Raw genomic sequence first — 17,481 nt, 5'->3', positions numbered from 1 at the left:
TTTTTGCATCTTGTTTTAATACCTTTCTCTAGATGAAAAATAAAGAACTGTAAGTTGATGGCTTGAATTTTCTGCAATATTTTTGGAAAATGTTGGCCTTACCTTCTTCAGCAGAGTGCAAATACTGCAAATTAAATGGCTTTCCTTATCTCAATTTGGAGAAAATGTTAGAGTATCTGTTGTTTCTACACAATGAGTCTATAGTGAAATTAAGTTATTTCCAGACTGTAGCTGTAGTATGTGCTTGCAAATGAATGAAACGAACAGATGAAATGAAAAAATAAAATGTAAACATTTAAGGAAATTCTTGCAAACACCTTGCAGAAGAGGGCACTGGGGAGATGGGGTGGCAGGAGGGTCTGATTGTACTTTCCCTTTTCAGAGGAGCATTTTAAAAGCTGACAAAGCCTACAAGAGAGCAAAGAAAGCTGTACCTCAGGGTGCCTCAGAATATAGCATAAGGAATTAAACACTTTGTGCTACTATTTGTACTTACATATGTGCTCTAAATACTAACCAACTCTTTATTTCATTCCCATGCTGCTCTGGGCTTTCCTCCCATTGCTGCCTCTGCACCACTAGGATGAGGAGGAGGGTATTTGGGCATAACCAGTCAGATGCTCTTAGTTCAGCCATTTTGTTCAGAACGGTGAGAATCAACTTTTCTTGCCAATAGAAAAGTTTCTGACAGTCACTCTCGCATCTCGCTCCCATGTGCTTTGTGAAACCTGGCCGTGCTCCTTGCCCCTTGCTTGCCTTGTCTCCGCATGAGGGTGTTCCTTGTGTCTTTATGTGTCGTTTGTGATTTTCTTTCGTGATTTTTTTTCGTGTCATTGTTTCATGAGGTTGTGGGGAGAACTTTCCAGGGCATGTAATTGAGTTTCTATGCAAAGCAAACCCTTAATGCATATGAGAGGACAGGAAATGTCTCTCATATCATTTATCATTGACTTCATGGAGGAAATGTTTTCAGCCGGATTCTTTTTCCAAAGCAGTTTGCGTTGTAGCCAAATCTGTGTATGCTTTTTCGATTCTGGTTAGTAAAGAATTTGCGCAGAGATAATGTTCGTCCTGAAGATAATGTTCCTCCTGAAGATTTTAAGCATGTTGAGATCTGCTGCCAAGATTGCTGCCATGCATGCTGACCTAACTAGTCACAGATATTTATCAGCTCAGAGTAGATGATTCTTGATATGGACTAGAAATATAAATTTTCTGTGAATTTGAAGGCAAAGAGGAATATCTCCTTAACCTTCCCCTCTCCCTTCCATCTCCTTCATTCTCTCAAAACAATAGGGGGAAATTGGTAGCTATTTGTCATTTAAAGAACTTTTTGTTTCTCTGTGTCCACAATTTTCTGTTTTCTGTGGTTAGTCTCCACAACAACCCCCATTTCCAGAAGAGAAGGCAGTACACAGGAGAGCGCCCTTCTCATGCCTGTTCTCTAGCAAAGGAGAAAACATCCTTGATATAAAGCTACAAAAGTCAAATATCAATTATTCGGCTACAGAACATAGGATTCATTTATGCATGTAGTATCAGTTTTAAAGGAGAATAAATTCATTTGAAGTACATGAAGTATTATAAAGGATTGAGATGCCACGACAATATTTTAAAAATGTCTATGAAACTTTTTCTTCACTTATCCTTTTAAGAAACATGAGTTTCTTTTCAGTTTTTCTCAGATTTTGATTTTTCCATATCAATTATTTGAAGGAAAACTGTTACGAAAGTTTCTGTGGAAATTTTGGACCCTTGCATTTCTGAAAATTATTACTCTATACTAGATTTGTAAAACATTCATGAAAGAATAAGCTACTCTCATCTCTTCACACTTGCTCAATTAACTGCAGACTTACATGTCTGTCTGACTGTATAGATCAGACCCCTCTTTTCAAGTCAACCATCTGAAAAATTTAATCCAACTGTGGCAGTGTCAAACTTCAATTTCATGCCTTGGGGTTTGAACTGAGAAAATCTCTTTAGTGGAAAAATTGATAAAGTGCTTCATTAATTTACACTCGCTATTGATTTCACATTCTTTTTGAATCACTGCTTTTGCAATGGTTGTGTGTTGGTATATGATGTTAAAAGTTTTAGAGATAATGCTTTTAAAGATCTGCTGAAGTGGAGCAATTAAACAGGAAAGATCAGGTAAGTAAATGATGAAAAGGAAGAAGACACTCACTATAAAGGTAGGAATAATTCTGATTTTCATTCTAGTGCAAATGTGAAGGTTGCCTTAAAAACACCGCCAGAAAGATCTTTCTTTTTTCCTCTCTCACCTGCTAATGTGTTTATGAATGCAACTGTGCTAAGGGTATGGTTTCTTTAAGTTTACTGAATTAATGGGTGGTTCACATTAAATACAGTATATCTCTCCACTTTGTACTTGAGGCATTTTCCTCAGGAAAGCAAGTTACAGAATATGCTAGTCAAAATAATGAAGTAGCCGGCACCCTTGCCTTAAATACATCTCATCTGAGAAACATGTCAGCTTGAAGATTGTCTTGCATAAATGAACAGAGAAAATATAAAGTGACTGATACTTCCCAAGCCAGTTATCCCCAACAAAGTACGTTTTTACCATGATAGTCCATGTACATGCCAAAATGTCCTTGTTCTCTTTGTAAAAGCAAAGATGTTGTAAGTCATGGAGTCCCTAACCTGCATGTGTTAAATTAAAGGAATGTATTACAATGATAAAAAAGGGACTAATAGCATATGACTTGGCAATTACTTTGTTTTTAAAGTTCCTTTAGGTGTGAGTTTTGTAATCACCTCTGGTCAATACTGAAGATAAAATGGAGACCATCAAAATATGTACAATAGCAAACTATTTTATTTTATGTTTTGGGGTTTAAGGCTTTTCCCCTCCAACATTCTGGAATTGACTGAATTTAATATTTAATTATGCAAGTTCTGTACGTGACAGCATTATCAGATATAGCTCCCCTGAAGTGGAGCACTGTTTCTAAACATATACACCCTTCCTGTAGTTTCAGAGAATGATAGTTTACATTTCAGTTTACAGTTCAATGTAAATACTGTCTTTCATCCTGAAATAGTCTTTCCTAGCCTTTTCCTCTAGGCTCATTCCCTTGCTGCCTGAATTTCTTATGATTTCTTTTGTTCCTGAGATGGAGCTCCATCCTCCTCTATATCCAAGCATATTCCAATGTACTTTGTCATGAGGATGCTCCTTTGTCTTTCTCAAATGCTAAAATGGTCTGGCCAATGGATTAATTACTTATTATTCACTTTTATAAAAGATACTATGAATTTACACTTTATGATATCTAATACATACAAAAGGATCACCAAAAGCTGTTGGGAGAGTGAAAGGCAATCAAATTAAAGGACATGGGAAAGAGAGGACAGAATAAAAGTGGTAAGGGCAAACACAGAGGATAAGAAAAATTGATACTCTGAGAACTGAGAGATTTATCCTGGTATTTAATTTATACGTATTGTATGTGCATTTTTAAATGTGCAGTCTGTTGTAGAGCATTTTTCTTCCCATTTTACATGGGTCTGGTTTGCAGCAGGAGTTGGAGTCTAGTAGATGCTGTCACTATACAAGCTTTTTGAACTCATTCTGTGGAAGCATTTTCTATTATTAACAGTTGCCAACAAGTCCTGAAGTCACAGATGTGCCTGCTAAGGAGCAAAACATTTGGTTTTGCTGTGCTTGAATTCCAGGAACAAAATCTGAAAATTAATTTCGTGCTTATTAGAGTAACAGTGGGATGGTCAAAGAGCTAGCATTCAACTGGAGTGCATAAAAATGGGGATGTTTCAAGGTGATGAAAATATTGGCAAGTTCCCATTACCATAAAAATATTGCAAGACAAAAAGCCTCTTATTTGTGACATTTTTATTTTATTATTTGAGTTTGACAAATTTTAACACAGAAGCAGTTAAGTATTGTGAGTTGACCACTGAAGACACTAGGATGATTTAGCGCATCTCTTAAGATTTCAGAGGTGTGATGCCTGTGGTGGAAAGAGGGGGTAGGTCATAACAGCAAAATATTTGAATCATTTTTAAGAACAGAAAAATAGTCAAATCAATTAAAATTCATAGACTCCTTGTCAAAACCAGTATAAATTATAATTTGAAACATCACCAGATTAAAAATATGCATTGTGTACCAAATGATGTTGTAATTTGACTTTTCCAAGAGTTTTTCTGTAGACAAGTCATCTATACCTAAGAACTGAAATAGAGCAAAAGTCATCAGAATGAAAAACATCTGATGAACTCAGTTTGAATTTTTTAACTATATTTTTTAATCAAGAACTTATAATATTCTAAGGGATATCTTTAATGAATATATTGTTTCCAAAACAGTCTCAGTCTATATATGTCTCAGTCTAAATAGCCATTTGTGATTATTAAAGGATAATGGAGCTTGAATTATATTTATGTATTACTTCTATTAGGACAAAATAGTTTAAAAGGATTACAGTAAGGATGATAGAAACACTTAAATCTCACAGAGAAGCTGATACTAGTAGAGGTCTGCAAAACCCAACTGAATCCTCAAGGTTGTAAACCATGTGTTTCTAACTTGTATCTGCAGAGCAATTTTGTCTCACCCCTAGGAATGCCCAGGAGGAGAAATCGCAATTTCCTTTTTGTTGTGGAGGGGGTATTTATTATTCCATTTTACAGCTAAAAGGAAATGCACAACGAGTGGACACCTACTCAGCAAGCACATGTAGCTATTTGAACAGATTTAGAGGAAAGTGGCAGAAGCAGGTGACAGGCAGGACATCTCGGGACTTGATTTAACCTTTGCTGTAGCTGTCAAACCCCATGAACTTTTCATTGAGATCACTACAGAACTAAAAGTGTCTATACTTTGGGAAGTTTGAGAAGAATACTGACTTTTTTTTTTCTACATTATTTAGTGCTTGGATTAACATACTGATTTCTTTTAGCAAAGTAAATATCTTATTCATGGTGAGTTCCATTTTCAAATGATTACACAGGCATTCATTCACTGCATAAATGCCATGTCTCTCTCCAAGAGACACGTTTTATGCTTGCAGCGTGTAGAGAGCTGCTCATCCTACTGTCACACTTAGTATTGTCACTTATTGCACTGTGACCTCATAAGCCTTTTAAATAAATTATTTTCAATATGATCTTTTTAACTGTTAGATCATGCAGAATGGTTAAAACCACTGAGCTTTCGTGCCTGACTCGTATTACAATGTAATTTACTGGACACAGTACTAGACCACGATTCAGAAGATAAATTCTTTCCTGGCATCATCTCCAATCGCTCACTTGTTCTCTTCCCCCCGTCTCAAATTCTCTATTTGTAAAATGAGCTGAAGTTTTTTATAAAGTGGAAGCTCTGCTTGGGAAAAGTACTATATAAGTGCTAGTGTAATATTATTACACAATATTCTAAAATAGTGTTGTTGTAGTCATATGATGGTGATTCTAATACCTCATTTTGAATTTGTTCCCAAAATTATGTTAGATTTGTATTTGACTCAATTTATTAATACTTCTTATTTTTCCTTCCAAGATCCTGTTGCTTCTCAAAAAAGGGAAAGTGACTCATATGTTAAACATTTCAAGGAGCTGCCATTCCAGCATGCTGAACAAAGCTCATTAGACCACTGCCTCTTCTTCATTGTCATCTTTTGTCCTCTGAAGGGTCATTTCTTCCCTTCTCTAAAAATCTACAAACTAATTGTGTAGTGTATAATAATCAGTTATAACATGTCTGTTACAGTTCTTAATTCATATAAGTGAAAACACTATAAAAGAATGTATCTTGTGCTTGCCTTAGAGGCATAAGTTGGGCAAAATTTGAAGGCAGATACATGAAATAATCTTAATTTATTTAAACATTATCACTTGACCAGACTGAGCGATAAAGTGCCAGATTTTTTGTGTCGTACCAGTGACAGCCAGGGCACCTCACTCCCACTTTCCAGATGGGCAACCCTTTAGAAAGAACCCTAATGTGATGCAGTCAAATAAGGTGATGTGACTAATTAATTGTTGCAAGAGCAGCACTTTGAACAGTGTCCTGGTTAATCACAGGACCTGCTTTCCATCCTGCTTTTCTGGAGCCCTGCTTATGTGGGCGGTGGCGTTAATTATGACACTGAAAGACGACTGTGCCATCAAGTTCAGGGAAGGAGACACGACGAGTTCATGGACTGACATTTATTGCTCTGAAGAAGTCAAAATCCTGGTTTAGCCATCATACAACTATCTCTTCTTTTCAAGCCTTTTCAAGCTTTTCCTTTTTTTGGAGAATAATCTTTTCTCCTTTGGCTGGAGTAACTCTGAATAACAGAGAGCCTTTTGTAGGGACCTTCTCACATTAGTGTAAGTAACAATCCTGTTATGGTGGAGTGAACAACTTAAGTCATGCTTAATATTTTATTTTATGATTAATCTTCTACGATTCCAATTTGGAAACCATGCCTTTCCACCTTCTCTCTAATTCTATCCCCATACTGGTATGTAATCTTTTACCCAGTAAGTATTGTTAGACTGGGATGGCTCAGCCTAGAGAAGAATGCTGTCTTTATAATGATAGCAACTTCTGTTACTCGTCCTTCCCCTGTTTCTGGGAATAGTTCTTTTGCTAGCTTGTTTTTTTAAAAAACTCTATTATTTTGCTATCTTAGTAACTATTTCATGTTTGAAGAATATATTCTCTGTCCAAGAATGTTATATGGATGAGCACAAAAGAACTGGTCTTGATACGCTGTTCATCTTCTTTCTGATCCCAGAATGATAAGACTAAGATTTCCAGATGGAATTTTGTAATCTGCAGCTCTGGGATGAATTAAGCACTCACAACAGAGGTGTAACTGGATTGTATCACTGTCTTCCTATTATTCTTACAGATCAAAGAAGAACACAAGTAGATACTTATATTCTGAAACATTCAAAACAGATGGCTGGTTTCTTTTTGTAGAGATTTGTGCTTTTCAGCAAAACAATTACAAAAAGACCATCATTCATTTCTACCAAATGAGATTATTCCAGGTCTGTGTCTTATTTTCTTTTTTTGATTTGCAGCTGAATATGATCATCTACCAGTGGCTTGGTCTTTGTAGCAAGTAGGAATTCTGTACTCAAACATTTTTTATTTCTGGCCACTTCCAGGAGAGTTGTTGCTTGCAGCTTGCATGATATTTGGTACTATCTCCCAATTACTCTGCCATTTATATTTCTTATGGCACTTGTCAGAAGTTTCTGCAAACTATGAATACGCTGTTGGTGTCATAAAGGAGAAGGGAGCTGAACCCTGGCACTCATAGACAGGGCAAGGACAGAAGAGGAATAGCTGCAGCCAGGCTGGGGGTGTCACTGCCAGCACCTTTTAGTTGTCAGTTAGGAGGAAAAAACTGAAATGGGGAAGTGGGGAAATACTAGAGTAGAGAAGGAATCAGGCCCAAACTTGTTTTCCACCATATTAACTATGAAAATAAGCTCAAGAGTAATATGACTGAAATAAAAACTGATAAGGGCATGTAGCCAATCTAGACACTGTATTTTCCTGGCTGGTAAAGTCCATAATTACTGATGAAGATGTCGGGATTTACAGTTCCAACTCCTATTAGGCTCACCACAGGCAGTCCAACTGCATCTGATTGTTTAATGCAACATCTCGATAAGAATTACTATATATATATATGTATGTATAAATAGGTATAGTTACTAATGGGACTTTGCATTTGAATGTAGAGCAAACAACTCTAAAAAGAATTCTTATAGACAGATAAACCAGGTGTTTGGTGGCTTCATGTGGCTTTGCTTTGGAAGTGTCACGTAGCAGGTGGAGAGGTGGAACAGCAGAATGAAGACCCAGTGTTAGAGAAGGACGAGACAAAGATACCTGTCACCTGCGGACAGGGAGGTTATAGTTCATCTGAACAGGAAAAACACTGATTGTGTTCTCTGGCAAACTACTTAAGGAATACTTTCTGTTTTCCATTAGCAATGGAACAGACAGCAGGGAGACAGAAGAATGCAGTCACTGATACATAAGCATTCCCATGGACACGCTCTCCCAGTGCATGTGCTGCAATATTCTGCTTCCAAACAAAAGCATATTAGCCACTGTTTCCTTGTATCCCTTGTAATAGGAAGAAACAATAGACAAAATACAGTAGAGCGAGGAATGTGTGTGCTTTCTTGTTCACTGTTATATAGATAAGAGGTGCTAGAAAGCTTGACTGGATTAAAAATATAAGCAGGTTGTTCTTATTTATTCTCCAGCTGCTATGTGCTTGCGGAGAAGGAATCAGCATAAAATCTAATGGGTTCTATGAAATCAAAACTTGCCTAATGACACCTACAAAATTTTCATCAGAAGGATGCTATTTAAATCCATGGTGTCATGTACAAGCTGCAAACAGTTGTTAAACTATTTTCACTTGCTGTGGGGATACTTTTGTTTTTCTTGATGATATTCTAATTGTCAATATCATAAGTCTGACTACCCAGCTGCACAGCTTTCTATAATTTATTATTCAAAATTTTAACCTGATAACTAATGTACAGGACTGAAATTCTCAAATGAAAGAGATTTTAATATGTTGAAGTTCTGTATAGGTTCTCCGTAGATCTCACCCTACTTTGTCCATCCCGTTTTGCTCCAGAACTAAGCTGCTGGGTTTCTGGATCCCCAAGAAATCTTAAGACAAAAGAAAACTTAGACAAATAAAAAAGAATTCCAGTTTATGTGTTCTGTTCTCAGCTTGCAGTTAAGGCACAGATTTCTCTTCTCTGCCTCAGCTAGGAAAGAGGTGTCTGGACTATTACAGAAGAAAGAGATGCAATGTGTGCACAGTGCAGTTAGTTGTATTTAGAGATGAGGATTTGGGCAAATGGTCTTTCTTTTGAAAGTAAGGGACTGACAAAAGAGGTAAAATTCAAGCTGTATGTAGACACCCCCTTCAGCTGTGCTGAGGGACCTCATTCCTGAATGTTCATATTCCCCATGGTCCAGTTGAAGCTTCTTGCAGTCCCACCAGTGTGTTTTGGTTCTCATCTACCGTAGTCCCTGCTATTCCTCACAGGGTTCCCCGCAAGCTTTTGCTCCTCAGCCCATGTAAGCAAAAGTTGCCAGTGTCATGAAAAAGCACTTTGGGATTTGTTATGTATAAAAATATTTTTTAACTGCTCACTCATTTTCAGCGCTTTAGGAACCCTACCAACCCACTGCAATTCTTTGCTTCACCTACATTATGGGGGAAAGATTTTGTTTAAACAGAGGGATCTAATGACAAAACTACTTTCCCTGTTTTGTGTTTTCTCTGCTCTTTTCTTCTGGTCTGGATTTTTCCCAAGGTGAAGAGGGTGAACTCTGGAAACCATTAATCCATGGGATTTGTTCATGGTGTATAAAAATTTCAAAAAGAATTTGCTATATAAAAATGATTTCCTAATTGATTCTGTCAGAAATGAACTGAGCAAGACAGCTCTGTCAAAATAGCCAGAATCTCTTTCAGCTCCTCACGCATGTTGTTTTGTTTTGTTTTATGAGGAGAAAACGATGAAAGTTAGATTTAAATCCATTTTTGTCTTTAAAACAAATCTAAGGAAAACTGAGCCTGTCCCTGAGCTTTTGTCTTGTGGTCTTCTGAAGAAACCAAGTATCTCTGTGCAGCAGTGAACTGAGCTGAACTGAACTGAGGTCAGGCTGTGTCTTTTTGAGAACTTTCTTCTGTTTCCATTTAAAATAATGAAGGGAAGACACCAGTGATAAATTGTTCTGAATTTGGGAAAGCTTTGCACTTTCTGAGCCAAATTTATGCCTCATAAAACTCCATTGCATTCAATGGTTACAAGATGATTGTAGTTGAACCCTTGTGTTTGTTGCCAAACAAACACAAACGGTCTGAGCAAGAAGGCATAATTCAATTTGCCATGCAAATACTTTCAGACTGTGTCATTCGGGATCTTAGTTTATTCCCATATCTCCCAGTATAAGATATTTTGCTATATAGGCAAAATTTTCTTGCCTAGTAATACCTATAATAAAACGCAGATACAGGGAGGCATCAGAGGACTCACTGTGATCCACTTCATCTTTTGTTAGATTTGTCAGATCCTCCTTGGAATAATTTCTTTTTAACAAATATATGTATATACCCAGACTTTGAACCCTTCTTCTCCTATGTGATGGTAGTTTGGGCAGTGGGTTTTGTTGGGCAGCACAGTTACATCTGTACGTAACAAGGTTTGAAAATCTTTTCCCACGCTCACATGAAAAATGTGATTGATAGGAGATAAAGGGCTACCTCCATTTAACTTCTTTTCCAAGCATATTTGTTATGTCCAGTCTGAAGTTTTGAGGAGATCTTTGATGATGTTTTGTGGTGTTGGTTGGGTTTTTTTCAGAATTCCTTTTTTTGTGTGTGCGTGTGCCTTTGCAGGATCTACAAACACTCAAAGTCCATAGACGAGGATAGCAAGCTAAAGTATTTCTGAAATTAGTTAATTCCTTGGAAACTTTCAGATTCATTCAGTCCACAATTCTTCGTAACACTTTTGATACAAAAACAGTGGAATTTTGACCTCAGGTTATTTACTTTGATCCCGAGATTACTTGTCAATTCTATTATTTTTTTTTGTTGATATAGCTGTTCTTCCAGGCACTTTTCTCAAATATTTAAAGATTTATAGGTAAGTTCAGAAAAATCCACTGAATTATTTGATTGCAAAATGAAGACCACTTATCTGTATTACTCTGCCTTTTAGCATTCTGTAGTGAATATATACATGCAGCATATGTGCAAGCAGGGTGGTCAAGCTATTTGGGGAGTATGACAGCAGTCATGCCAGTGCCAAGTATTTGTATGGCACTTTGTGTTGGCATTGCTGTGTCAAGAAGATGCTATTTTCTCCATTTTTTTGCTTGTTCAGAGAAATCATAGACATGTATCTGTAAGAAAGCAATTACTGCTGTTGATCCACAATCAACATGCATGTGATGCATGATTATAAGTAAGGCAAGTTGTGTAAGGAGATCACTTTTACAAGGTCAACTGACGTAGCTGGAAGAACACGCAAGCTTTCAGGGGTACATATAAGACTTTCTTGGAAATGGGAGCTGCAGATTTGTCACGGAGTATCAATTTAGAAGGTATTCTCTGAAATTAACTAAGTAAAGTTAATTGCTTGGTTGTGCAAAAGAAAAGTGGTTGCTTCCTTCAGAGAAGAGAGGGATGTTAGCAGGGAGAAAGGTGACCAGGTCATTAACCCTTCTGCCTGGAGAACCCGTAATTTAAAGCTGGTGGTAAATGAGTCCTGTTACACATTGATTAAAACCATACTTTACTCCGCAAGCGTCTATGGGTAGTCAATATCACATTTGTCTCAGATCGACACTGCTGCACTTGTACCACCCATTCACTGGTTTTCTTTTTCATATAACCACCTACGTGTTTTTGCATATTTATATTAGACACTGCTGAGACAAACTTTTAGACACCACAGTCTCTGTATGGGAGGATATTCATCTTTCACGGTAAAAATGACCAAACATTTACATAGGTCTCTCCAACCACATTCAGTTGCAAATACCTTTTCTCATCTATGCAGCATGTATATATATATGTATTTAAATGCAGACTCTTATGATAAAAAAACTTTTAAATACAGTTAATTGTGTTTCAGCTGACCATTGTACAGCAACAGCAAGACTACCACTGAAGAAGCAGTATTAATTTCATTCTAAAGCATTTTTTTTCCCCAGTGACTTGCAAAACTGCAATTAGATTCACATTTGTCATGCTCAAAGATTTAAAAAAAACCACCTGTGAAATCTCAAAAAACCTGGACATGTTGTTTCCCAGTTGAATTTGGTTTGGAGTATTTTCCAAAATGTCTTTATCAGTTGGTGGAGGTGGTTTGGGTTTGTATCAGCTTTGTCAGGCATTTCGTGTTTCTGCTTCAGTTTTAGTGATTGCCTTTTTTAGTGAAAGATGTTGTCAAACCTCACTGGACATTAACAATATTCTGAACTCAGGAGTACATTAAGCAGACTTCATTCCACGCATTGATGAGGATGGCCTAAACCTATCAGGGCAATCAATGAATCAGGGCCGCTTTAGAAGATATATCCTGGGTTTGGTCTGTTTAGCCTTTATTTTCCTAGAAAGCTCTACAGCTCTGAGCTGTTCATGAGAACGCGACGTGGTTTATGAGTCCAGCTCTACCCTGCCTTCCCACTTAGCAAATGCTCTTACACCCTCTTGAGATAAGGCAGTGGCAGCTCGGCTGTGTGGGAAGCACAGTGCCTCTTGCTAAGTGGCTAGTTCAAATTAGATATGGCAGGAACGCAGATAGAAGGGCATTTCCTACTTGACTGGCAGGGTTTAATGGATCCCAAGCGAGAGGAATGATTGCTCTGCGGACGGCTTTGGGGAGGGCTGCTAGTTAAGAACTTTCACACGCCTCATTTGGCCTGTTTCCAGCTCGAGGTAAGGGGGAAGGGTGCCGGAGGAATGTGCTTCGAAAGGGGACTTGTCCCTGAGCAATCAAGTTTGACTGCTGTATGTTCCATCCTTACTTGCTAGATAGCTCTGCTTTCTTTCTGTTCACAAAGAACAGCTGGGAAGGTTGGCAAGTCAGATTCTTTTTAGGCTGAAATCTGCATGTCTGTTGGGTTTTCAGTATCTGAAAAGAGTACAAAGCAGCTACTACATTGACTGGACACTTACTAGACATTGACTACTTAATTTTCACACTTTTATAAAAGAGTATTTTTTAAATATGTGATATTCCGTCACTCTACCCTGTGTGGGAAAAGCAAGTAGTAAGAAAGGTAAAAAAGACATCAGTTTAATTGGAAACATCGCTTTTTTAAACCTGTACAGGCAGTACACTTTCAGATCATAATCTAGGTAGCCCAAATTCTAAGAAATTGGGATAAATAGCACAAATTCAGCAAACAACCAAAGCTGATGGATGTAATCGGCTAAAAACAGCTGTGTTTGGTGATGGAAGTGAAGTGTAACTGTGGTGATGCTACTAAAATATATTTTCTTGTTGCCATGTATACAGGAGAGCAGACTATTCTGCCCTGCTGCACTTCGAAGTCTTGATCTGTCAAACCATTATTTTTATATGTGTGTTTATATCTGCAAACAGTGAGTTTATATCTGCAAACAGATGTTGTCCCGAGGCTGCACGTGGCAGCAGGGTTTTTCATAAAGCACGTGAGCTCACACTCTCTGCAGGTTTCTTGTCTGTCCTCTCTACCCTGGCTGTGTCCCTGTGGCCTTTCACAGCTGCTGCCACCCTGATGTTCTGGTGTGGGCACACTGCTGAGTGCTGCTACGCTCTGCAGGACAAGGAGCCTGACATTAGTTAGCTGCTTAGCCATGGCTCTCAGATCCCCTCACTCTACAGAAATTAATCCGTGTAAAACAGTGTTAGAAGCAAAAGAAGTGAGCCCTGACAGCCTGATTAAAAGGGGTCGAAGCTAGAGGCTTTGTTGAAAGTAGTGCCAGCACCCGGTTCCTGTTGACTCAGAGATTATCTCCCTCTTTATTCATTAGCAGGGTCAGAGGTGTCCTATTGAAAAGATACCCCGCTAACAAACAGCAGGTGCAGCCCCTGCCTGGGAAAACGAAGACAAGATGCTGGTGGCAAGGCTTTCCAGCTCTCCTTGCTGCTGCACATCACGGCCTGTAGCTTCAGCACCTAGGTTTATGGAGGCAGTTAACCCAGTTCTTTCTCGGTTTTTCATCATCTGCGAGTTTCATATTACTGCGGGTTTGAATATATGCCCACAAACACCTAGAACAATACAAGGCAGTATTCTTGGGGGAGGTCAGAGGGATTCCCAATATATTTTTATGCACTTGAGCTCTATGTTTTTGCAAAACAAAAGAAAAATGGCTCCGCAAATACTTTTTGTGGGAACTGGATGACTCCAGTTTGGATTGCATTGAGGAACAAGGATTAGATTCGGATTAGGTAAAGTAGAATGGAATGAAACAATAAAGTACTTATTAAAGTCCTTTGATTTTAGTTTTTAGTCTATTGTATAGAGTCTGTCTTCGCAATAAATGAAAGTCATTGTCTTTTCAAAACTAGAGAAGGCTATATCTTAGCTATAGAAAAAATTATAGAAAAGTATGTCTTAAATTTCTGGTTAAGATAGGTCTCTATGCAGTTTCTACAGTAGTATGTTCATCTTAGAAACAAACATCTTGGCATCATTTGAAACTATTCCCTTTAGAACATGTTTATTGCATGCTTTAATTACAGTGAAATGTTTGTTGGCAAAATGAGTTAAAATCTACATTGCCTTAGTTGTGGACAGACACCTTTTATCAGAAAAACTGATTTTTAAAGCAGGGAGTTGAAATAGTTGACTGAAACACTGCTGGATAATTAGTAGAGTTAATGTATTCAATTTAATACTATTTCACTTTTCACCCATATCATCATTATTTCCTATATTTATCAGACAGCTGTCATCACCACATCCCTTTCCCCTAGTGTTCTTGGTCTTTTTCTGCTTCATCTGGATGGTTGTTGGGTTATGGGATAGGAGTACTGGGTGGGAAAGGGAGAGTATTGAAGTTTCTTCCAGTATGAAGCTGAACAAGATTGTAACTTAGAGCTTGATCTTTGCCTTCATCACTGCTTGAGTCTCAGGCTGCTCCTCACTGTCTCTGTTCTCTTATTTCAGATAATTCAGCCCCTCTTAGAACTTGATCAGAACCGCAGCAAGTTGAAGTTGTACATTGGACATCTGACAGCCCTCTGCCACGACCGTGACCCCCTGATTCTGCGTGGACTCACCCCACCTGCTTCCTACCACCTGGACGATGACCGGGCAGCTTGGGAGAAAGAGCTGCAGAAGATGACCCAGGAGCAGGTGAGTTCGCAGTCTGAAGCTCTGAAAAAGGGCCTGAACTGTTGATGTAGGTCTTACTGATGCGCCACACCAAAATGTTGGGAAACCATTCTGGAAGTGGTGAAAACAGGTAGCAAAGATGCACTCTTCAGCTGATAGGAGAAGTCAATATTTTTTTAATTATTTCCATCTAATATTTATTATGGAATTTCATCTGTTCTTTTATCTGTACTCGGGGCCATGCATCTACACACTCTTGGGAAATCAAACTGTAAGGTACTGCTGTGTTTTACCTGTTAATAAATTTTAGTTGTTCTTTATAACTTAACCTAATCATAGAGATCTTAAATCTTTTTTTAATAACATTAACCATTTATATTTTAACTGGCATATTTTATGAGTCACTTTACGTAAATGAATACGATGTCCTTACCTTCTATTACATTATCTTCTGCCAGTAATTTTTTCTGCTTACCACCTTACCTGGATACCTAAACCGAGATTTGAAGCCAGTGTGCCAGATGCAATACACCCATGCTTTATGCCCACACAGACACGTGATTTCAGAAGTCCACCAGTGTATTTCCAGGAGTTTGGGAATACAGAAGTGAAAGGGTTTAATAACAGCTTGTCTGATGAAGTCTCTACAGAGACTGTCAATCTAGCTGTAATTCAGCTACTGAAATAATCTTCCTTTCTCCCAGCTCTGGTGATGTCTTGCCTTCCTTAATTCCTTCACTGGCAGTTTTTATCTCTTGTTTTCATACTATAATTCATCATTCCAAACCACCCTTTTTTCTCATTCCTTCATATTTCTCTTTACAACTTTTTAATTTTACTTCTATATTAGAGAATGCTTTTTTTTTTTTTTTTTAAGTTAAACTAACGTAAGGAACTTGTGCCAGAAATAAATGTGACTAATTGTGTCTTTTTGACCCTGACTTTGGATTATAAGGCAAATTCTTTCATTAAATTACTCACTTTTATATGTCTATATTGAATTTATCCAGTATGCACACAAACTAGTGTAAGACCTATATAGTTAAAAATGGTTTTGCAGGTCAGTGAACACTATCTTGAGCCTGCCCTGAATGCTTCAGCTCTGGTTTTCTTCTCTTGCGATGTCTAAGCTCATTTCCTTGCAATTTCAACTTAAGGCTGAATTTTGATCCAAAAATTGGAGAGAGCAGCTCAGCAGCCAAATTACAGGAAGCCTACAGAAGCATGTCTAACAGTTCAGAAAGACGAGCAGACCTCTGGAGATAAATATGCCTGTAACAGGGCCTAGATGGTACAGGACAGTTGATCTCTGTCTTTGTACCTGTCTTCATACATTTGTTTGATTTGGCGTGTGCTGTGTGCCTTGCTTGATATCTACATTTGCCTCTACAGGCCTGACAAGTTCCATTTCCCTGCAAAGCCTGCTAGCCCCTACGCACCCAAACTCAGCGATTTATTTACCTCTTGGGTTCTGTAATCGCTGACACAGGATTAAGTTTTTCAGTATAATGCATGCCATCCTCACATATTAAAGAGGTATGGCCCCTACGTTATAGATCAAAGCACGAGGCATATCATTTTGAACTGCTTTGTCTGTCAGATTGGGATGAAGCACTGGATGACAAAACCTGTAGCACATATAGGAGGCATCTCTGAAAACAAAAGTAAAGGCTCGATGTGGGCAAAGTTTGGATGTCCCTGAAATAAACTGACTAGTCTGTTATAGCTGTGATAGTCTTTGAATAGAATCAAGATTTGTGGGCATAGGTGATGTCTTCTATTTGATGAAGAGACTGCAGGTAAAGAAAATAGAAAAGGCTTTCTTAGGCAAGTCCTCCTGAATAGTCAGCCCAAAACAACATGGCTTTTTCCAGTTCTATGTACTGGTTTAATAAAAGATAATATTTATCATTTAAACTTTTTTAATCCATTAGCAACATTTTTGGGTTACGCAGTAAAGAAAGCATTTGAGTATAAATTTTGAGAAAAAGAATTGTCTAAGTTGTCCTGGAGAAATGAAAAAATGTATTTTTCTATCCCTCCCATTATTGTCTTAATTCTGCATTGCTGTCACCACAGTTGTTTAAAGTTACTACTCCATTTGTGTCTCCCATGAGCAGCTAACATCTGCTAAAATAAAAAGTAGCATTCTCTTCTGCTTTCCCATACTCACTTAGATTGTATTTAACAAGCTTCAGTTGAAAAATACAAACTAATGATATATTTCAATTTACAAAGCACATTTTTCATTTAAGTCATGAAGCTTTTCTGTTTCTAACTGCAGAATTTCCTTTGTGTTTAAAGTATTCCCATGGGGGGTGGGAATCAGTTCTCCAGATTCGCAGGAGCTCATCACAGAATACCCGTTTTGCATCTTTGGAATTTTAATGAGTTTTGTAAATTACTTCAAATCCAGTGCATTAAATTCACTCCTGTCCCTTCTAATATGATTTTCTGTAGATAATGCTTCACAAGCCTCAGTGGGAAAAAATTAATCCTCTTGAATGTTAAGAAGTGCTAACATGATTAGGGAGGATACATTTAACTGATCACCAATAATATTTAAGAATGATGCCAATGTAGCCACTTCTTACCAATGAGATTATTTAGTTTGT

The 17,481-nt window shown here is 37.8% G+C and overlaps 1 protein-coding gene across 6 annotated transcripts in view; it reads left to right on the top strand.

The window, feature by feature from the left end:
* The window catches only part of ERC1 (ELKS/RAB6-interacting/CAST family member 1), a 289,235-nt gene that overhangs the window by 257,207 nt on the left and 14,547 nt on the right, over positions 1 to 17,481 (top strand). For 5 of the 6 annotated variants that reach the window (XM_014937474.1, XM_014937475.1, XM_014937473.1 and 2 more), the window contains one exon: positions 14,699 to 14,887. In XM_014937474.1, coding sequence (XP_014792960.1) covers positions 14,699 to 14,887 — 189 coding nt within the window. Of the gene's footprint in view, positions 1 to 582; positions 650 to 14,698; positions 14,888 to 17,481 lie in introns of those variants that run through there. The other variant, XM_014937476.1, reaches the window with a different exon arrangement.

Source organism: Calidris pugnax, unplaced genomic scaffold (genome assembly GCF_001431845.1).
Source record: "Calidris pugnax isolate Ruff unplaced genomic scaffold, ASM143184v1 scaffold1, whole genome shotgun sequence".
In the NCBI taxonomy this organism is placed as follows: Eukaryota; Metazoa; Chordata; class Aves; order Charadriiformes; family Scolopacidae; genus Calidris; species Calidris pugnax.
This window is presented reverse-complemented; position numbering and strand designations above follow the sequence as displayed.